Consider the following 23,022-nt stretch of genomic DNA (forward strand, 5'->3'; position numbering starts at 1 on the left):
AAAGAGTGGAGGTGTGAAGTTCAGCTATGCAGAGAAGACATTAAAAGGTAGCAGTGACCACATGTACATTTTTTTTTGGTACCTTGACATTTAGAATTTTATCTAAATGTCAGATTCAGATAAACCTAAATGTATTTGTAGATTTAGTTTTATAAATTTAGATTTATAGTCGGATTTCACCTAGATTTCTGTTCTGGGGAAGAACCACTGGGTTTGTTTTCCTTTGGTTAATCCTTCATTTTCTTGATGAATTGTTCTCATGCTGTTGTAAAGCTTGCTTTTCTTTGTACCATCAAATCCCTCGAAATACATAGAAAGTGAGAAGTAGGCGTGAAGTCTGAATCTCATGTGTGTTTCCCTTTTGGTGTAAATGCACCAAGAGCTTGTAGATCCAGATAGTGCCTCTTGCAGAAGCCTTTCTGCACATTCAGAATGCACCATAGCCTAGTGCCAGGTCCTCATGTAGTCAGCTGACAGCCAGGGCTCTGGGTTGAGTTTCTCAGTGCTGAGAATCATCGGGGCGAAGGGCATTCTGAAGATTCCTTAAGCAAGACCTGTAGACTGGGCACTTCCTCAGGGAGCTTCAAGGGTTGCCCATTCCTGGTCCAGAGACTGGAAGTTCGCGGGCTGGTTTTGGGACTCCCCAAGTGCAGATCCTGCACTGGGTCCACTTTGGGTACAGGGCTACATACTCTGGAACGCTGGCCTGAATATGGAAGATGCTCCATCGTTTTTAATCCTTTCAATCTTTTCATGTGTGATGGGAACCAAATTCCATCTAATGTGTTCAGTTCCAAGCTGAAAACACCATTAATCCAACATAAACAACCACCACAATGTCTTTTAAATCAATAACTTAACAGTTGGTTTTCCCCCTCATCCAGCAAGATAACAGGGAGATGTTCCGGAGCGTCCGACACATGATCTACGACCTTATCGAGTGGCGGTCGCAGATTCTTTCTGGAACTCTGCCGCAGGATGAGCTCAAGGAATTGAAGAAGAAGGTCACTGCCAAAATTGATTATGGAAACAGGTTTGTTTGTTCAAAAGATGATTTCATGCTTACGTTAACTGATATAATGGCATCACCGTAAGCCTTTAGGAGACTAACATCCTATCTTACGACAAACAAAATTTCTAACATCAGTATAATGGCACAGTTTTCTTTCTTAAAAGCATGAGGTGTTTTCTATTGGATCCAGAGTTTTCTGAGTCATTGTTAAAACATACTCTCTTCAAGAAGATGGGGTAACCTGTCCCCATCACAGCAATTCCCCCGACAGGGCCTTCTCCTTTCTGCTGACAGCATTCGACCCTGAGTCCAGATGTGAGGGTACTTTGTGCAGTAATAGGCATCAGGTCTCTTTCTGTGGAATCCCACATCCTGAAAGTGGGAAGAGACCTCAAAGGGCACCTGAAAACTTGTCACCAGTGTAGGGATCCGGCAAATAGAAATAAAGCCAGCAAGTCTCTTTTTCTTTTCTCTGTTATCCTGTGTCTGGTTGAACTTGCTCCTCGCCCTGTCTTCTCACAAGACTTTCAGGATCGGGTGATGCCTGGCCAAGACACAGAAGCAGAGTGGTCTCACTCCCCAGTGGATTCGAATGAAAACTGGTAGTAAGATCAGGTAGAACTCCAAAAGAAGACCTTGGAGGAGACGCAAGCTGAGTTTATAAGGAGCCTCCCGCTTGAGGTGGCACACACGTTTGTGCTGTGTCCAGGTCACTGGCATCTTACCATGTCACTCTGAGAGCATCACTGCTGTCTGAACAGCCAAGCACGTTTTATCGGGAAGGTGATTTTTCTGTGTGTAAGGTTTTCTGCACCAGTGCTTTGGATTAGGGCTTTTGTGAGAGCTTCTGGGGAAAAAAATCCAGCCCCCTAAATTTGTACTTCTGATATAAAGATCATATAATTGTTCTACAGGAGCAGGTCTCATGCAAAAGCTCCCTCTTACAGCAGGGCACCACCCAGCTCTGCTTGAATGCCGTGAGCTGTGGTGCGCTCGCCCACCCATCGCGGTGCATGCTCTGGTGTTGGCACTCTTTCCTGCAGCACAGCCATCTCAGGCCTTCCAGGTTCCGTAACCAGAAGGAGGCTACACCCTTTCCTACTGGATAGCTATTTGTTCGTATAATGCCAGAGCTGCAAGAAGCCTTAAAAAGTATGTGGTCACAAGGTTCCCAGATGCTGGTCTATATCAGTCACTTGGACAAGTTTCAAAATACAGAATACTGGGATCCACTCCTTAAGATCTTGATTTGTCACGTCTGGAATGCTTACTGGAAATCCCTGTCTGTAAAAATAGACTTGGACCATGATGGCTGGCACATTGGGAAGCTAGTGGTTCAGTCCAACCCCCTCATTTTACATGTTAGAGTATAAAGCTCAGAAAATAGGACAGCTTTGCCCTGAGCCATTCAACCCAAGGAAGCCCTGGAAAAACTAAAGAAGGCATTTTGTATAATCAGAATTATAACAATTCTGCTTTCTGGTAATTCAAACTTTCAAGTGTGAAAAGTTTCTAAAAGCTACATTATTAGTAAGATGTATTGTTTGGATTAACTACAGGAGAAGGTCTCCCCTCGCCCCCGCAGAAACCTAGAGGCTGCTGGGTATAGGATATTAGATGTTGTTGCAGTGAAACTCATTTCAAGACCACCTGCTTGAAAACTAAACTCCTGGAGCTTTGATTTTATTTTCTGTTGGAGTATCATGTTTTGAACTTATGTCCAGAAACCACCTGCTTGATTTGGCTGTGGGAAGCTACCAAAATACATTATGTCATGGAATAATCTCGTTAGGAAAGGAAGTATTTCCAAACGTGATTTACTACTTGGGTAGGAAATGCAGTCCTTAACAAGACAGACTTTTGTCCAAGGAACTCATATCCACCGTACATAAATACAGTGCAGTGGTCCAGCACAACTCACAAAACTAAACCTGCTTGACGTGTTACCAGACTCATCCACACAGAGCTTTAAGGCGTGTGGCCTTCACAGAAGAGAGGTAGGAGATGAGTTCGTCTAAGTGGAGGCTTTTTTGCAACGTCCGTTTGTCAACTCTTAGACTTGTAACTGTTAAAAGACATTCTCTAATTGAATTTATCTTAATTTCAAAAGATGTTTTCTTTTGTCTTATGGTTAAAAAAAAAAATTTGGTACTGAGAGTTGGACCATAAAGAAGACTGCACACTGAAGAGTTGATGCCTTTGAACTGTGGCTCTGGAGAAGGCTCTGAGTCCCCTGGACAGCAAGGAGATCAAACCAGTCTATCCTAAAGGAACTCAACCCTAAATGTTTACTGGAAGGACTGATGCTGAAGACCACCTGATGTGAACAGCTGACTCATTGGAAAAGACCCTGATGCTGGGAAAGATTGAGGGCAGGAGGGGAAGGGAGCAACAGAGGATGAGGTGGTTGGATGGTGTCACCAACTCAATGGACACGAGTTTGAGCAAACTCTGGGAGATAGTGAAGAACAGGGAAGCCTGGTGCACTGTAGTCCATGTGGTCACAAAGAGTCAGACATGACTTAGCAACTGAACAACAACACACTTTTAATAAAAAGAAAAGTCCCAAAGGCAAAGTAACAGGCATCTGTGGTTAAGATCCTCGTGTCTTATTGAAAGCTAACCAGAACACACCGCTGGTAGTAAACCTCTTCGTTTCTTACTTTATATAGTTGCCTTTGTTTATTCTTTAAATAAAATCCTGGTAAAAACCACCTAACAGGAAACGGAGAGACTGTTGCCAAAAAACATTTCCAGATATAGGATGGACAGATTTATTAGCCAGATGCTGCCTGTGTTTTAAGTTGGCTACTACATTTAGCCATCTGGCCAGGAAGATTCTTAACATTGCTGTGGATGACTTCCATATGTTCCATGTTGAAACAGTAGAACGTCTTTATTGAAAATCTTCTGATAGGCTAATTAAGGGATTAGAACTGCGATTCTAGGTAGAAGGAAAGTGGTGTCATGGAACCTACCAGAGAGAGTGGTGCGTATGCCTCGGTTCCAGCGTTTCCTCCCTCCCACCTCTCCCCGACCTCCATCTGTGTATATAGTTGGGCATATGGGTGTGCATGGGGCCGTGTATACATACCCACAAATTTATATGCACACACACACCCAGTATGTGCATAGCGTGTGTGCACTTAACTGACCGTACTGTTCATGTAGTAGTTAGCGACATACCTTTCATTTGGGCTTTCTAGATCTGTGAGTAAAAGTCACAAGAGCAATGGAAGTAAGATTTTTTTTTTCTCAATTCCAAGGGCATACAAAGAAAGTTCAAATGACAGCGACCTCACAGAACTATGTTTTCTGATACTGTGAGAGTGACTCTGACTTTTGATTTCATCTTGCTCAGTTTCTTTTGCTGAATGAATGGATGACTGAAGTTTGTGGGTGAAGTTTTGAATTCTTCTTGTTCTAGAATCCTTGATTTGGACTTGGTGGTGAGAGATGAAGATGGGAACATTCTGGATCCAGAACTAAGTAGCACAATCAGTCTTTTCAGAGCTCATGAAGTAGCTTCCAAACAAGTGGAGGAAAGATTGCAAGAAGAAAAAGTAAGTTCAGTTCTCTGTAATGCGCCGTTCACACCCAGGGTACATTTTCTCAGTAACAATTTACAGCATTAGTGAAACATCACCAGTAAGACCCCAGGACTGCATTAGCTGCACCGTGAAAAGGCTCAGCTGCAGCATGTATTTCAGACAGTGATGGATGGAATGGAGCCCAGCGTCTAAACATGCTGTGGATGACCTGAAGGCTTTTCATCCCTTGAGGGGGGACAGGATTTTAATGACATTGACTTTGTGGTCTTAACTCATGGGCAACAGTACTTCATCCTGCATTTCCTCTTTGATAGGAGTAGGAGAGGGATGTGTCTAAGTTTGATGAGGGCAGGGAACACGAGTCTTACTGATCTTTTTCATCTCCCATGGCCGTTAATGGTAACTTGTGTGCAGTCAGTACTCAGAACTCAGTTGGGTGATTGAGTCGTCCATTCATTCAGCAACTGCTGAACGCCTACGGTGTGCCAGGCCCTGAGGCCATAATGATGAATAACATAGAGATGTCCTCAGAGGGTTTGATCTGATGGGAGAATCAAAAATTGAATAAGCAACTGCACGTGTAATCTCCATTCTGATTGATTGGTTGGGCCCTTAAACATTTTGTTTCGGAAGCAAATACTCAGTATAACTTCTCGTGGTGCTGGGATCCTCGCCCCGGGCATATTCTTTTCAGCTCGGCTCATGCATGTGTTGACAGCATCAAGGAAGATGCTGCGTGAAGGGCTTCGCTGTGTTACTGTGACTGGTTTTGCGTGGTTTTCCGTCCTGTTGGGGATGAACAGAGCAAGCGTTAGCCCTGAGTGTTGCTCCTGTCACCTCCCTGTTCTCCTGTTTTATTCCGCTGACAGTCTCAGAAGCAGAACATAGACATTAACAGACAAGCCAAGTTTGCCGCCACGCCTTCTCTGGCCTTGTTTGTCAACCTCAAGAACGTGGTCTGTAAAATAGGAGAAGATGCCGAGGTGCTCATGTCTCTGTACGACCCTGTGGAGTCCAAGTTCATCAGGTCAGTGACGAGCCCCTTGTCTTTCCTCTTTGGTCACTGCTGGGAACATGGCCTCAGAATCACCCCAAAGTCTCGCTCTCGCGGGGAGACCTTGGGGTGATCAGCTGGCCAGACGTCCCCCAAGCAGCTGGAGCCTGGGCCAGGATCAGCTTTCCGGCAAGGACGTGGATGTTTGATTGTAGAGTTGGAGTCTTGTAATGTTTTCAAAACCTGGCAACTGCATGACTAAGGACTGACGTCATGCTTCCTGCGTCGTCTTTATGGGATGCTTTGCTTGTGGGCCCCTCCCCCACTCCAGGATTGTTATCTTAGTGTTGCCGTTTCCAGCTTTGGTTCTCTGTGAATGTCATTTCTGGCCCTTTGACCTATTGTTTTTTCTCCAAGGTGATTGGATGGGAAACAAGTGTCTAGATCGGTGCCTGCTGCATAAAGGCTGTCAGTGAATATTATTCTGTGTTGAATAAAATATTGTAAATCCAGTCTCTCTCATTTCTCATCGTCTTATGTGCTATCTTTCCTAGTCTTTGTTCCTTGGTGTAACTTTCTCTTTGTCCAGATGGAAATAGTATGGTTTGGACTGTGTGTGAAGTAAATGTGTGTGTGTGTGTGTCTTTGTATAAAGCTCCAGAATCTTCACTCATATTATTGAAAATTTAAGAACTTAGTATATGGCAGAAAACAAAACAAATTTCATTGCCATTTCCAATAAAGACTATTTCTTCTTGTCATAGGATTTAATATATATTTTCAGGTCATGTTTGACTTATGGCAGACTCGGAAATCATCATGAAGTTTTACTTTGTACTGTAAATGAATAGTGAATTTGAGACTGTAGTCATTCCAAATGAACAAGTATGCTTTTAATAAAAAAACTTTTAACATATACACACTACTCTATAAAGTCAACAGGGACCTACTGTATAGCACAGGAAACTTTATTCAGTGTCTTATCATAGACTACAATGGAAGAAAAGCTGAAAAAGAATATATCTATGTATAACTGAATCGCTGTGCTTTACACCTGAAACTAACAACACTGTAAATTAATTTTTAAAAAATTGTTAAAAATATAATAAAAACCACGAAATGCCATTTGCAGATGGGTCCTTTGCATAATCCTGGACATCCAAACTGGAAACCTCAGGGATTTTGTGCCGGCAGACCTTGAGTACGATGCTGTATGGAGACTGGACACACGTGTGTCCATGGCAGAGCCGCTCCATCTGATGTGGCGGATGTTTCCATAATGGACCTCCGTGATACTAATTAGAAGTCACTGAGGATGCACATTTGGTTCCCTGTTCTGTGTGGAAAATTAATTTGCTTTTACTTCCTTTTTTTCCAAGTGAAAACTACCTTGTCCGCTGGTCAAGTTCAGGATTGCCTAAAGACATAGACAGGTTACACAATTTGCGAGCTGTTTTCACGGTAAGTGCATCCAAAGATGTTCATTTGAATTGCTCACCATTCTCATGAGTATTTTTAATGACCCTTGTCTGACTTCTCACCGCCCTGGAGCATGGGTCCTTGGGACGCCGGGACTACTTGTTAATTTCATATAATAACGTAGCTGCCCAGAAACCTTCTGGGTCTCTAGTCACCCTTCGAGTCCCCACGACAAAGATGTACTCCGTGATGTTGAGTATGTCTCTTAAACGTGGATCTTAAATTCATTTAATGCTAATTGACTTTTGTAATTCAGCTCCTCTTTGTCTTGTGAATCGCTTATTAAAATACTAGAAACTGGTTGGAGTGAAGAGTGGCAATCTATCTCTCTACTGTCTGTTGCAATTGAACCTGCCTTGAGTGGTGCTTCTCCACAATAATTTATGGAAATTAATATTTCCAGGACCTGGGAAGCAAAGACCTGAAAAGGGAGAAAATCAGTTTTGTGTGTCAGATCGTCCGTGTGGGTCGCATGGAGCTGAGGGACAACAACACGAGGAAGCTGACGTCGGGCCTGCGACGGCCTTTCGGGGTGGCCGGTAATCCATTTCCTTTCTCTTCCTGAGGACTTTCGAGATCAGCACCTCCGCCGTGAATACGAGCTGCTGTTGAATACTGGATCGTGGGCCGCTTGATGTATAAGCTTGTCTGTTGGAGAGAAGAAACATCTGTTTTTTCTTCTCTGTGTGGGTTCACATCGACACGTGGCTCGGGGTCTTTGTCCACCAGCTTCAGGCACAAATCCCGTCTTTGCTATGACAGTGGAGCCCGTTTCTTGGCGGAGACCCTGACCCACGTATCCCACACCCTCATCCTGGAGGGAGGCCAGTCAAGGAGGATCGCGGTGTTTCTGACTTGGTGATGGACTGATTTAGGAATGAGTCTGCACAGAATGGTCCAAGTGATGAAGAGGCAGGAGAAGAAGGCTCAGAGAGGACAGAGCTATCTCCACATAGGGGCTTTTTTTCTCTGCGGACACGTGCTCTGTTTTGTTTTTGGTGGTGGTGAGGAAAAGGGAGAAATGAGCTGTCTCTGTGGAAGGACAGGAAAGTGTCCCTGGGACGTCCTTGTTAGCTGACCTCTTTTGGTGTCACGCTCGTTTTTCACAATTTGGGAAATGATGTTCCCTCACGATCAGATGGCCGCCATTCACTGCACACCCTTCTATTTCTCGTCCTTTTTGTGATTCTTGGGGTTTATATACATACGTGAGAAAAACTCTTCCTTTTCTGATAGGTCGCTGGATTTCTTGCTTCAGTGGCAGCAGAGGGCTCTTTACCTGCATTACCGGGAAGCTCAGGGCTTTCATTATTATGCTTTGTTTTGGCCTCTTTTAGGGGCTTCTCCAGTGGCTCAGCAGTAAAGAATCCACCTGCAATGCAGGGGACCGGGAGACTCAGGTTCAATCCCTGGGTCGGGAAGATCCCCTGGAGAAGGGCCCGGAACCTACTCCAGCATTCTTGCCTGGACAATTCCATGGACTGAGGAGCCTGTAGGGTCGCAAAGAGTCTGACAGGACTGAAAACGGAGCACGCATGCACAGCCCCTTTTAAACAGATATTTTTAGAGCCGTTTTAGGTTCAGAGCAAAAGTGCCCAATGGGGATGAGGTAGGGAGGGGGCAAGTGATCTCTTACCTTCCGCGTTCAGCCCAGAGGGTTGGCTCTCCTGAGCTGTGGGCTGGTGTGTTTCTGTAGATGCTGCGTAAGGACCTGAGCATTCTGCTTCTGTATTTCCTAACTTCCTACTTGAATCTCCACTCTGAGAGGGAGGGAGTAAATGTCATCGGGCAGTGTGGTCATGGTACATTTTGGGCGTAAGAGGTACATATTTTAAGACAGTGATTCTCAGCCTTAAGTGTATTTCTCATATACACTTAGACACTCATATGCACAGTCCAGGAGGCTATTAAAACATATTCTTGCCTAGGTACCCTGTGCCTGTCCTTGAACTTGGATCTTGTGTCTCTTCTGACTGTTGGCAGAGGATGAGCCCCTGCAAACAGTTGCCATGCATCTCGGCCACCTGGATGCTCAGTGCCAGGTTGCTATGAGCAGGCTGTGGGGAGGCGTCGCTCTGAGCCGACCTGGCCCTTTGCCCCAGCCTCGTGCTTCTCATCACTTCTCATCGTGCCTGCCTGGCTTCCTGCCTTTGCTGTCCCTCCTCCCATCAGCAGCATCCCGACGTCCCCTTCCTTCTGCCCCTGCATCCTGTGATGTCATATTTCTGGGGTGTTCAGGTCCTCCTCCGTCACACGCCCATGGTGACTACATATGGCTGGACACCTGGCTTCCTTACAACGGTCCCTCATACCTGAAAATAGAAATAGTTGGGCTCCCGGATTGGGGGGTGACACCCCCAAGTCCTTTACTTCTTTGACAGCAGGAACCTTTGAATGCTCAAAGTCCTCACCACAGCAAGACCAGTGAGGGCAGGACATGGTGATGGGCAATTTCAATGCTTTCTCTGCTGAGTTCTGGGCTGGGGGAGCCCCAAAGGGACTGTCACTCCTAGAAAGTAGCAGAACTAAGGCTGCTTTCAATTTACCGGTGCTCAGACCAAGGGTGTTTTTCTTGCTCACATGCTGCCTTCTTGCCAGTAGTTGTTGCTGGGCCCATAGACGTGTCCAAGGCTAGAGACCAGGGAGCTTTGGCAAGAAAGCTGGACCGTCAGGGGGCCTCATAGTCAGCTGGTGGGATGAGCCCCATGATAGAGAGAGGTCTGTGGATGCAGGAAGGTGGCTTATTGTGGACTGGGCTGTGGGAGATGGTCTCTTGGGTACAGAATCACTCATTATGACCCATATAGAGCTGGTTGTCTGAGCTGCTGCTGCAGATGCCAAGACTGATGGGACTTGGGCTAAAACAATCTCTGTGTGTGATGGTTCGGAACTGGCGGTCAAGACGTGGTCTTGGGCATAGGAGCATCTTAACATTAGATGGGATGTTTCTGTTCCCCCTACAGATCACTTTTCCTGTTTTGGGGTGGAAGGTGGGTGCTAGAGATGGAAATTGTCCATATTTAGTATTTGGTCGTATGTCATTAGGGAAGGGATCGTGCAAAAGGAAATACCCGGGACTTGTTGCCCATTTACCTGCAGTCAAGTAAGGAGGCTGAGCAGAGACAGAGCTTATGTCCAGCACCCTGGGCTGTTTGAGGGGTTCCTCGCTGTGTTGGTCTGAGCTGGGGCATGGGAGACGTTCTAGCCACTAGATTTTGGGCGAATTTGTTTAGGTCTTTGAGCCTAGTCTTCTCAACCGAAGAGGAGGTAAGTGTGAGGATTAGATGTCAGGTGTTTCTTGAAACATTGTCCACAGACGCCAGCACGAGGTGGCTAAACTGTCGTCCTGTTATTACTGCCTCCTTATTCGGGGGCCGGGCGACTGACATGCGGCTGCAGATCAGTGCAGCCCAGTGTGGCCACCCGGCCCCAGGTGGCCCTTCTGGCATAAATGAATGAAGTCAAAGTGAAAGTTCAGTGCCTCCATCACACTTGCCATATTTCACGTGCTGCTTGTGATAGAACATTTCATTTTGGGACTTCCCTGGGGGTCCAGTAGTTAAGAATCTGCCTGCCAATGCAGGGTTTGACCCCTGGTCTCGGAAGATCCCACATGCTGCAGAGCAACTAAGTCCATGAGCCGCAAGTACTGAGGCCCCCCTCTGGAGCCCACGCTCTGCCACAAGGGAAGCCAGCGCAGGGACAAGCGTGAGCACCGCAGCTAGCGAGGAGCCTCTGCTCCCTGCAACTCGCGAAAGCCTGCAGGCGTCAGTGGCGACCCAGCACAGCCGAAAATAAAGAAATCAATAAGTAAACAAAAATAGAGTATTTCCTCATCTCACAAAGTTCTGTTGGAGAAAAGAAGCTTAACTGGTGCCAGTTGGTTAATAGAGGAATTTGTTAAATGGAGCTTTGCTCTTTAAGCCCCAACCCTATTTGGGCAGGTATTTTTCAGGTAACTTAATTGGTCTTTCAAACGTGGAAATGCTTTAAACTTGAATATAGAAAAAAATTCCACTGGTCAGTTCATGCTTCTTATTGGTCAGAAGACATTCTGAAGTTCCTTTGCTTGTTTGTTTTCTGAATGGCAGCCTTTAAGCACAGCTGTCTCTCTCTTTTTCTTGTCTCCAGTGATGGATGTAACGGATATAATAAATGGGAAAGTAGATGATGAAGACAAACAGCATTTCATTCCCTTTCAGCCGTAAGTATGGGACAAACCAAGTGCTTAACCCCATAGAATATGGAAAATGTGTGTTTGTAATAGTTATCTTTATAATTCAGTTTATATATTCAGCATGAATAGGAATTGATTAGTTTATAACAATGAGACATCTTAGTCACTTAGTGTAGGGCTTTTTTGAAGCCATAAAAAATTGGATCAAAGTTTATAGTCTTGAAGTACAAGGTTTTACGTGTGATCCCTGACATGGCTTATCACGTAGGACTTGCAGAGTTACAGTTCCTCTCTGGACTTGAACATCTCCTTACATCACGGATGAACTGAAAGTATTCACATTTTCAAAATACAGTACTTCAAATTCATCACGATAAGTTGCTGTCTTCCAAATAAAAAAAAAAACAAAATAAGACTGCATTCTTTTGTAAAGCGAGAAATAATCCTTGTGATTTTTCTGTCCCTGGGTTGCTTCAAGTGGACGCTGCCTGTGCTTGCCGTGTTTAGGGTTTGTCTAGTTCTGACCTGAAGTCTGTCAAGAGGTGTGGTGAGCTTGGAAAGCACTCCGGGGAGCTTCATTAAATTGACTCTCCGATTTGAAGGCAGTTCCCGTGGAAAAGGTTGAAAGAATTGGTGTTATTTCCCTGGAGATTAAAGCCAGAGAGGGCACTTAGATAATGGTCTGTAGTCCCTTCAAGGGCACTTCTCTGCCTCACACAGAGGTGGGGAGAGAGGAGGAGGAATTAGAGCGGTTTAGGTTAATTGCAAGAGGCGGCTTCCTCCTGGCGGAGTGAAACCTTAGAGGAGCAAATGATAAATCGAGTTAGAGTGACCTGTCATAGTGCCCTGTGTTCTCGTCTTTTCTCCTCATTTCTGGTTTCTACTTGATTCTGGGCTTGAGAGAAATTTTATTTTAAGCTGTTTTGGTTGTTTTCAGGTGCTAACCAAGGGAGTTTGGAGGCCCATGATGCTGGTGGGTGGTGGGAGGAATCCTGTCCTGGGAGGGGAGTGGGAAGGCAGGAGGTAGGAGGTGGTTTCCCTTTGCATCCTGTCCTTGCACGATGGACCACGCTCTTAGTCCCAGGCTGGAAAAGCACATGTTCCAGGTGAACAGAGTGGTTCCTTTGCAGGCAGGTGATCTGTTCAGACAGCATCCCCAGGCCTGGCTCAGCAGGAAGTTAGAATAACAGAAAACTATGAATGTGCTCTAAATTGGGGTTCACATTTGTTTATTTCATTCCACAACTGGAGGCAAAGGTTTGTTGTGGCTTCATTGCTTTAGAACTATTCTTCTGGGCAACACTGTAACCGCTGGTTACATGTAACGGTTTGAGTTCATGAAAATTAACTGAAATCGGATATTTCCTGCCTCCATCACAATGGTCCCATCGAAAGTCTTCAGGACCGTAAGTGGCTAGTGGCTGCCAGATCGGTCAGTGCTGATGGAGAACGTTCCTCTCATCATGGAATGTTCTGTTGCATGGTGATATTAATACTTTGAAATCACAGCCAGTGATGAGAGTTACAGAGGGAGCTCGGTTCTACAGAATCTGGAAGTTTGTTTAGTAAACAAGAGGAGCATCATCTTGGAATATGAGCCGATATCATGGTAATCAATAAAGCACGCCAGTATGAAATGATAATGAGTTGCCCATGAGAGAAAAAGTGCAGCCCAGTGCTGTTTAGAATGCCGTTTAGATATCAGACCTCAGAGTTTCTTCATGTCCAAATGAACCACTGTGTTAAAGTTACCTGTTGCCTACTACTGTCTTCTGGGAAAAGTCAAAGAAAAAATTTTTTGAGTTATGGTTTGAAAAGTGAGGGGGTTATTAGTTTTAGATGCACTAATCTAAATTTCACTGAGACATGTTATGACCTGGGGATGGCAGGTTGCTGCCATCTTTTTCTGTCCTTTAGTGAAATGTCCACTTTAAAAAAAATCACATGTTCGGCTCGCATTGTAGTGACTTCTTGCTCCATTAAAGGAAGACTGATATCCAGATTCATATGTTCAGTGTTAGAAACAAAACAGAAACATGATTTTAATAGCAAAATAAGCAGGGAAAGTAGTTCTTCGGGAAATGCCATGCTAATGAAACCCATTTTTTGCTCCATTAAAACTGATTTATTATATCTCAGGGTAAGTTCTAGGGGAGGAATCATGGTGTACATTTCTCTCTCTCTCTGTCTTTTTTAACTTGGGGAAGCAAATGAAAACAGCCCTCAGCTCCCTTGAGTCATGTGGGCTCACGGGATAAATAACACTTGTCCTTGTTTCTGGAAATCATTTTAAACATGATACACTTATCTTCTTGCTCACTGCATGTTGTGCTTGGCTGTGCTACCTGGTATTTCTCTTTGCACATGTCGCCTGTTTGTATTTATTTTCTCAGTCGTGGTACACCTTCTGTAGAAAGCCCCTGATTCATGAGTCCCCCGAACACTGATGACTTATATTCATAATTGTGTCACAGTTTTAACTCCTCAGACATGGTGATTGTGTTCTCTGAAGATTATTCCATTGTTTTCACATTTAATTATTTTAGGCTATGTTGAGTACATAGTCTGATGGAGCAGAGTGTGTACTCAAGCTTCCCAAGCAATTGGGTCCGAGGGATCTTTTTTTGTTTTTTTCATCTTGATTTTGCTTTTCCCTTCGAAGCACCCACCGCTCGACCTATGCTCTATGGCCAGGAATTACTGAAATAGAAGAAATGGTCATAAACATCCCCTGGGATTAAATGCTGTTCAGTCGTATTGCTTTCAGATCAGTTCCCGTCTTTGTAAACTGTCTGGTAGGCATGGAGGGTAGCTCTGGTGCACCTTCACTTCCTGGGGGTGGAGTCGAGCTTGTTTGCTTTACTTCTCTGGTGTGGTTCAGCATTTTCCTGATCAATGCTCTTCCCTGTCTCTCTTGTCGCCTATCCTGTCCTTTGTCGTGCGTTGACTCGTGACGCCTCTCTCTGACGCTCGGTGATGATGCTCTCTCGTGCTCCCTTGTTACTGTCACCTCTGGGTCCCCGCACCCCTTTGTGTCCTGTGGTCTTGCTCGTCCCGTGCCCTCCAGGCTCGCGTTGGACGACGCCATCCGACACAAGCCGCTGAACATGTCATCCCGTTTTTCACCCAGGGTGGCAGGGGAGAATGACTTCCTTCAGACTGTTATAAACAAAGTCATTGCTGCCAAAGAAGTCAACCACAAGGGCCAGGGTACGTATCCTATGGTTTCGTTCCTCTAAGTGTCCATGTGCGTGAGCCTGGGAGTATACTGCGTGGTGTGAATTTAAGTTCGATGATGATCGTGACGCTGGTGATGATGGTGATAATAATGGTGGTGATGAAAACGGTGATCGTGCTGATGACAACAGTGGTCATGGTAACGGTGGTGATAACGGTGATGATCCCGCTGATAATGGTCATGATGATAATGATAATATTGATGATAATATTGATGATGGCAATGGTGACAGCAGTGATGGTGATGATGGTGATGATAACAAAGATGATAACGAAGATGCGAGTGATGATTCCAGAGATACTCATGGCGATGCTGCTGATGCTGGTGGTGTAGGGTAATGGTGATTACTCATTGTTCCTGTACATAGAGCCTGTGAGGCTTTCCTCACTGGTCACCTTTGTAAGCACTACTGAGAACCAAGCTCCTGGATGAGAGAGCACTGCCTGGGATACGAATACTAGGGTACGAGGATTAAATGCTTGCAAAGAGCCCAGAGTTGATGGGCCTGGAAGCAACCCCTTTCTTTGTCTTCCTCAGACTTCTCCAGCTGTCTCCGCTATTTAGAACACTTGAGTGACTTCAGCAGAGAATGAACTAGCTATCCCCTGCCTGTGATTTCACCTTGCTGCTTAGAGACACACAGACATTCAGCACAGCCCACCTCCCCGTGCGTGCTGTCCTCGCTGCTTTTTCCTCACTCGTGTTGTGAGCTAAGCCTGCCGCGTTGTCTTGCGGGGCTTCCCCACTCCACACCCCTGAGAAAGCGGTTCCGTTTTGCAGGCCAGTTCCCCTCCAGGTTTGTAATTGAGGGGATTTCTCCTCCCTCGCTCGCCTGGCGTGCAGTCATCGTTTTTAATCCCACGCTGACAAGTTTCCCAGGGGCTGACCTTCTGTTGGCAGAGGCTATGAATCAATCACCTTGGGCTGGTGACAGCTGGCACTCGCCTGGCCGGGAGGGCTGCTGGAAAACAAGTGTTTGCTGAGGCCCCGCCTCCAGCCGGAGGGGAAGTCACCTTCAGAGTCTCCCAGGCCTGAGACTGGTGGGACAATCCACTGTTAGTCCTTGATTAGATGCCGGCTTGCCATGGACTCAGTGGGGCTCAGGTGAACGGACCTGTTTCATTGTCTGGTTGCCTTACGTCACTCGATTTTTAAGAAACAGTTATCCTGATTCTTTTCCCATTGGCCTGAGGGAGAGTGTGGATGAGTCTAAAGAACGTTCTGCAGGAATTAGCTGCTCCTGTCCCTCGGCTGGACTTTCTTTTGGTTTGAACCGCCCCTCCCCCCAGGAAAACAACAAAACCAAAACCTCAGCCCCAAACGTTAATGAGCCATGGCCTCTGTAGACAGAGCAATTTTCAGCTGACCCAGGACCCGTCTTCTCATCAATTACCAGCCCTCCCAATTTGCACTTTAATTGAAAACCACGGGGAGACCCAATTAAAGCTGTTTGATTGGAGCCGCTGTGGGGCGGGGTCCCCAGGCCTCTGGCTCCTCCTGCAGTGTCATCCGAGTTTTGACCCACTTTTATTACAGGGTCACCTGGGAAAAGTGGAGACTGCGGGCAGGCCAGCCGGAACTTGCTTAAAAAGAGGACCCAAGCCCTGCCTCTGTCAGTGTCCCTGTTACTGTGGCCAAAATCTGTGTCACAGAGATGGGCTGAGGCCAGGGTCCCCGATTCCTTGAACTTCTCAGGGAGGAGGGGTGGTTTCAGGTCATGGGAAGAGCTGAGTGACAAAGGCATTGACTGCTTTCAAGCAGACCCTTGTGGCTTCCTGGACCAGAATGACCTTGGGCCATGTTACTGGCTCATGTTGGCCTTGAAACAGACGTGAGGGAGTGGCATTTTTCCGGGGCTCACTCTCAGGCCTATTTCAGTGCTTTCCAGGGAGAGCTGGGCGGGGCCCAGGAAATGCAGCCCAGAGCGAGCTGCAGGGTCTCCGGGGTTTTGCCCAGCGGAGCTCCTATTCCCATCAGAGGTGGCCCCTCAAGTCACAGGCCAGTGCATGGGGCCACGGAAGGGACTTGGAGGAACATGACCCATCTCTTCTGTACTGGCTTCCGGGCTTCGGTCTAGTTCAGCTTTGCATCTACATCTTTCCTTCTCACAGTAGACAACATCTCTTAAACTTAGCCCAAGTTATTCTAAAGCCTGGACCCAGAGGGCATGGGATTTTACCTGGATGTTGAATCCTCACGTGCGTCCAGCCATCTGCCCCTGTTGTTTGAAACGCATGCGTGCGTGCCTGCTAAGTCGCTTCAGTTGTGTCCAGCTCTGTGACCCCACGGACTGCAGCCCGCCAGGCTCCTCTGGCCATGGGATTCTCCAGGCGGGGACGCCGGAGTGGGTTGTTGTGCCCCCTGCAGGGTGTCTTCCCAACCGAGGGGTCAGCCCCTGTTTGAAATACAGCATATGCTAGTTCCCTTTGTGTTTAGTTACTCTGATTAAGCAAAACTCAACCTAAAACGCACTTTTCCTTTGAAAATTGGCCTCATTTCCTCCTCTGAGGAAGTGTTTCAAGCCTAGCATAAACAGGAAAAATTAATCTCTGTGTTTAAATTATAACAAGTGATGATAGCTACTTACCAATGAGTTGAGCAAGCTGCTACTGATGTTATCTTCTGGTGGGCGGGGTGGGGGGAGCGGTGTCCCACAGAGCTGAGTAAGCAGGCCAGGCCCCCAAGGGCTCAAGGATGGGGAGACCCTGACCTGCCTCCTGAGAGTGACCCCTCCATCCCTGCCAGGATGGCATGTCGTTGAAAGCAGCTGACAGAGCCGCTGCTTTGCCTCCTGTCTTTGACTTTGTTAAGTGTCAGCTTTCTCCCCTTTTATTGTTTGATCGCTGCTCCAGGAATATTCTATACAAAACGTGTCAGCTTTGCAGAAGGAGGGCGGGAGGGCGGGGGGGCTCACAGGGTCACTGTGCTCTCTCCTGGGCATCCTCGCGTCTTGTTTCAAGGGCTGGGAAGTCCCTGTTTCCCCCTTGGAGAAGGGGCTTGGGTGGCACGAGTCCCCTGTTTGCCATGACATTGTGAAACAGAGGGACGGGGCCGCCCTGACTGCCGCCATCCGTCGTGTGGGTGGTCCACTGGTGCCCGTGGTTTCTCTTCTTGAGAGCCCGAGAGGACTGGTATTTTCGCGGGTTCATGAAGATGCCTGTGTGCCTCCCAAATCCTCCTCTGCTATCATCCTTCTTGGGAGAATGGGAAATGATAGCCTTCTCAATCCCCTCCCAGCAAAATGCTACCTTCTGATTTATCTTCAACACAGTATCAACTCTGAAGAGTCATCAGGCCTGGGCGAGGGTAGCATGTAAGTGCTATCATGACCTTAGGATGTGCCGATGTGGGATTCGTGTCCCAGGTGGTCAGATGCTGGTACCTCCCCCATGCCAAGCTGCTTTTCCCTGGCTGCTCTCCTTTTTTTCATCCACCTCTACTTTCTCTTAAGACATTGCCTGGTGAATTAAAAACTGCTTATTCATTGAAATGGATTTTGTGAAGACTTCTAAAAACGTACAAGATATGAAGATGTACAAGATATAACCTGACTCATGCAACTGTTGCTTTCCTAGGTTTGTGGGTAACGTTGAAATTACTTCCTGGAGATATCCATCAGATTAGAAAAGAGTTTCCTCATTTGGTGGATAGGACCACAGCAGTGGCTCGGAAGACGGGCTTCCCGGAGATCATCATGCCGGGTAAGGACGGATGAACCCTTTAGCCCTGCGCGGGTGCTGGGTGCAGCCGCGGTGGGAGTGTTTGTGTACCTTGCCACAAAGAGACACGTGTACGTGGGAACTCAGGCAAGCAGAGCGTGGAGTGTGTGAAGCCCAGCGTGGTGGTGGGTCATTCCCGCAGACAGGACTGCGGTCAGAGGGACAGCTAACCAGGGATCAGGCCCGGGGAGGAGGTCTCTCTTGGCTACATTAATCATAATCTGGGAGCACTCCTGGTGACGCAGGAACAGTGACAAGAGGACGGAATGAGCATCGGCCAAAGACACAAGCCTGAGACGTCCAGGTGGTCTCTGTCGCGGGCTGGGGAAAACGCTGCCACGATTGCAAGCAAACCCACTGCTGTTCCATGCCCTGTTGTCGCCCCAGTCAAGATGCCTGCCATTTGTCTTCTGCCCGCCTTGTCTGGCACGGAAGGAGGGGTGTGTGACATCCCACTTACCTTGGCTGAAAGCACAGAGAGTGTGTGGCCGGTGTTGCTTAGTGATGTGGTAGAGGGTGAGCAGGCAGGGAACCTTTCGGAGAGCCTGTGCAGAATGTACTTTTTGGCTCTAAGGAATGGATTGATGATGACGGTGGGGCAGGCTTACAGTGATGGCCCCAGGTCTGTCCTGTGATCTCTAACAGCGTTTGAATTGTCCAGGACATGTTCACAATGAAGGGAGTACAGTTTGGGTAAATACACCCTAGTATGCTCCACGTTTTGAAAATAGCCCTCTGGGTCGGTTACAGGTTAAATGACTCCCCCAAAGTGGTCCACCACCCTGAAACCCCACCCACTGGCCTCAGCTGTGAGTGTCCAGGCTGGGGTCACACCCCTTGCTGTGTGTCTCAACTCTGCCCCTCCGTGGCCCTGGGCAGGTTACCCCATCTCTCTGAGCTGTGTTTTCTCCTCCCAGGCATGAGAACAATAATGATTCCCACCTGGAGATCTGGCTGGAGTTAGGATGCTTTAGGGTTTAAGTATCAGAAAGCACACGACCAGCTCAGACAGCCTCACCCTGGGGATATTTGTCAGTTGTGTCGCTGAAAGAGAGAGGCAGAGCCTGCTGCCGGGCCAGCCTGGACCGCCAGCTGTGCTTCTCTGCACCGTCTCCTTTGCAACTTGACTTTATCCTCTGGGGACGGGTCATGCTGGCACCCCACTTCTTCCCAAATCCCAGTGTCCTGAAACAGATGACATGCTTTCTGCCCAGTGTTTCCAAACAGGGAGACTGATCGTCATCTGACCTGGCCTGCTTAGGTCCCCTGGGCACCCTGGACCTGACAGGCTGGGGTGGGGACAGGTGCATGTCGGCCACTGGGACTTCTGGAAGGAGGCAGCTTCTCTCGAAGACGGGGGTTGGATGAGGGAGACAGGGACACAGTCTGGATGGACATCTGATCAAAAGGAGGAAGGAGGAGCAGGAAGGGACAGCTGGCATGCGTGAATATACAGGTTCCGTGAGGAGGCCCTTGGTTTACCTTGGTTCCCACTCAGGGTGTGTGAGTTACCATGTCAGTACCGCCCCCATCCAACCGTGGTTAAGCTTATTAAACTGATAATGAGATCCCATATTAAGGTTAATCTGTGATATTTACAATATGACTTCTGTTTCCAAATAATGTTCATATTAATCATCAGATTTGATATCATGGGATCTTGGGAAGCCTGTGAATCTTTATCCCTGATATCTGTGGGACACTTTTTGGTTTGTAGATAATGCTGCTATTAATTACCTAGCTTGATCCTCAAAAGGATCCTGGAGGCCCTCCACATGGGTGTTGAACTAATTCCCATCACAGTTAAGCCACAGCCTCAAGTCACATGGCTAATGAACAGTGGAAATGAGGCCAAACCACCCTGTGGTCAGCGCTTGCCTGCGGCCCCTGGCGCAGGGCTTTGCTGTAGGTTCACAGGGAAGAGCCGGTCACTCAGGTGCTTCAAAGTTATCCCTTTGTTTATAGGGCATTTCAGGGACATGTTACCTCTGTTCCTCCAGGCAATTGTGGCTCATTGTCAACGCTGTTAAACTGATAGGAAAAGACATCTAACATTGGCTAGATGGAGCTTTAGCCAGTCTCACCTGTATAGGATGAAAGCGTGACGCACAGCACGTTTAGAAATGATGGGGCATCAATTGCTTGTGGAAGTCGTCTGCTCTATACACAGCTAACGAATTTGGACTTCTAGTGGATGTATCATTTACATGTGGATTTGAGACACAAATTTAGACATGAGGACAGCGTCACTGACATCAGGAGCCCTGTGTGCACAAGGGTGCTTCAGAGTTATCGCTTTGTTTATTTTAAGGGCATTTCGGGGGCATGGTCTTTCTCCTCCCTCTCTCTCTCTCTCTCCAAGTGACTGGGAAACCTGGGAAACGTCTAGTTCACACTGGTTGTGTCTCCCTTATGATTGACAGACTTAAAGAGTAAGTCTAAACCTCTAAGATAATCTCCTAATAGGTTTGTGGGAAACCTATACAGCTGACCATTGTTCTGGCTTGTTTGCTGTGCTGAGTTGGCGCTTGGCGTTCCTGCAGTGAGCAAGCCCGGCTTGAGGGACTCAGCCATGTTCTCTGTGGCTGAGGGATGCTGAGAGGTTGGGAGCATCTTACCCTTGGGGGGCATGGTCATTCAGGCCCCTGCGTTTAGCCTGGTAGAACCCGTTCCATCCAGTCACACGTGTGTTTATGGAGACACGTGTCTCCTTTGCACAGTGGGAGAGCTGGCCGTGCCACCATCGTCCCTGCTTCTCACACCTTCTCATGGTCCCCCGGAAATCCCGGGGTCCTTCTGAGGGATCCTGTTGGGGAGCACAGTTGTCCTCTGAGCTAAGAAGGTGGCTGGAGGCGTGGATGGGCCCCCCGCATCTGCTTCCAACTCCTTCCTCCCCAGAATGAGAGCCTGGGAGGCATTTGCTAAGACCCTCTCTTGACTGCCCGTTAGAGATGCTGACCTCCGTATGGGATCTTACTTCTGGACTGGAGCCAGAATCTCTAGGCCAGTCGGACGAGGAGACCCTGAGGTTCAGCCATCCCGTTCCCCAGCACATGCCCCTTCTCTGGCTGCTGAAGCCCCGTGTGAAGCTGTTGTAGCCCTTTTTGATGATGGCCTTGGTGGTCTGATAGAATTTTCAGGCGGAGAGATTGTGCAGACCACCTGCCTGGTCGGTAAGGTGGTTTTAGTGGTAAGTGGCCCTGAAGGTTAAGCGACTTGTCTGAGGTCACACAGCAAGGAAATCAACTCTGAATATTCACTGGAGGGACTGATGCTGAAGCTTCAATATTTTGGCCACCTGATATGAAACGCAGATTCACTGGAAAAGACGCTGAGGCTAGGAAAGATTGAGGGCAGAAGAAGAGGGTGACAGAGGATGAGATGATTGGTTGGCATCACCAACGCTATGGACATGAGTTTGGGTGGGCTCCGGGAGTTGGCAGTGGACAGGGAGGCCTGGCGTGCTGCAGTCCACGGGGTCACAAAGAGTCGCACAGAACGTGGCGACTGAACAACAGCGACCTGGACCTGTAGCCTTGCCTCCTCCCCTGGCCGTGCGCGCCATCCTTCTGAACTTCTCCGTGGTCCGTATCAGCGATCGCAGCCCTTCTTCCTTCCAGCAGCTGCTGTGGCAGTGGTAGCCACCCACAGGGATTATTACAATGATGACTTTTAAATGAAAGTTTGATATAATAGTCGCATACATTAAAAGCCAGAATAGAGCCATCTAAAAAGCAAAAGAAAACCAAGAAACCAGTGGGATTTTTCTTTTTTTTCCTTCTGGGATCCTTGTTCTTTGCCCAGAGCAGGTCGTTTGCCACTCTTGACACAACCCTTGCTCATATCTCCCGGGGGAGGGAAGTTGTGTCAGACGTGGGAGGCGGCCAGACAGACAGCAGAGCAGCCTTCAGAGGGTAGCGGTGCTTCCTCTAAATCATGCTGCTGATGAAGCTTGCAGAATTTCCCAATCGGACCCTTACCAGGGGCTTCGTGTGTTCTCAGCTGGAGGAAGCATCTTGAGCTCATCTGTTGCGTGTGTGTGGTCTTATATATATATATTTTGCACGGTTTAGGGCCCATCTCACTTTCAGATGTCTGAGTCTTTTCTTCTGCTCCCTGTGGCCTCGTTCAGGATCTGGACAGCTGCCTGCCTGGAGGAGAGATGATCCTTTGCAGAAAGTTTCTTGACCCATCCCTGGTCCCCGATCCTGGGTGTCAACTCAGGACATTGGCCTGTGGTTCAGATGCTGCTTTTTGTTCAACTCCTTAGTGGATTGGAAAGGAGGCCAGTGTTGCTGGTGATCCTCGGGGAGCTGACTGCTGAGACGCAGATGACAAGGGCTGGTGATGTGGGTTGCAGTGGGCCGTGGATGCTGAGGTTTGGGGTGACGGTAGGGTCAGTGCAGACCCACTGACTGCATCCGAGCTGCTCTGGGCACAGGCTGCCCACGGAGTGTAGGAGCTCACTGCCCACAGAGTGTAGGAGCCCCGAGCAGATAATTGGAGGCTGAGACATTTTCATCTTTCTTGCAAGTCTTACAGTGATGATGCAAATTGCCTTTGTCATGCTATTAAATGCGGAGACTGTTTTGTAGAAAATACTTCATAATCACCTAATACAGTATTTATGATACTCTGCTCAGAGAGACAGTGAGTTTGGCAAAATTCACAGTTACACGATGAATAATGGATTGGTTTCAAAGGTGTAATTTTTCCCCCCCAGGTGATGTTCGAAATGATATCTATGTAACATTAGTTCAAGGAGATTTTGATAAAGGAAGCAAGACGACAGCTAAGAATGTCGAAGTTACGGTGTCTGTTTACGATGAAGATGGAAAACGGCTGGAGGTAT

At 47.5% G+C, this 23,022-nt stretch overlaps 1 protein-coding gene and 1 pseudogene across 2 annotated transcripts in view; both read left to right on the top strand.

Annotated features, from left to right (window-relative positions):
• The window catches only part of DOCK1 (dedicator of cytokinesis 1), a 568,995-nt gene that overhangs the window by 71,635 nt on the left and 474,338 nt on the right, over positions 1-23,022 (top strand). The window contains exons 6-14 of one of the 2 annotated variants that reach the window (XM_069566865.1): positions 885-1,033; positions 4,440-4,575; positions 5,433-5,590; positions 6,937-7,018; positions 7,440-7,575; positions 11,168-11,240; positions 14,281-14,423; positions 18,027-18,152; positions 22,894-23,018. In XM_069566865.1, coding sequence (XP_069422966.1) covers positions 885-1,033; positions 4,440-4,575; positions 5,433-5,590; positions 6,937-7,018; positions 7,440-7,575; positions 11,168-11,240; positions 14,281-14,423; positions 18,027-18,152; positions 22,894-23,018 — 1,128 coding nt within the window. The remainder of the gene's footprint in view (positions 1-884; positions 1,034-4,439; positions 4,576-5,432; positions 5,591-6,936; positions 7,019-7,439; positions 7,576-11,167; positions 11,241-14,280; positions 14,424-18,026; positions 18,153-22,893; positions 23,019-23,022) is intronic. The other variant, XM_069566866.1, reaches the window with a different exon arrangement.
• Positions 1,244-2,937, top strand: LOC138427900 (large ribosomal subunit protein eL39-like; annotated as a pseudogene).

Source organism: Ovis canadensis, chromosome 22 (assembly GCF_042477335.2).
Source record: "Ovis canadensis isolate MfBH-ARS-UI-01 breed Bighorn chromosome 22, ARS-UI_OviCan_v2, whole genome shotgun sequence".
In the NCBI taxonomy this organism is placed as follows: Eukaryota; Metazoa; Chordata; class Mammalia; order Artiodactyla; family Bovidae; genus Ovis; species Ovis canadensis.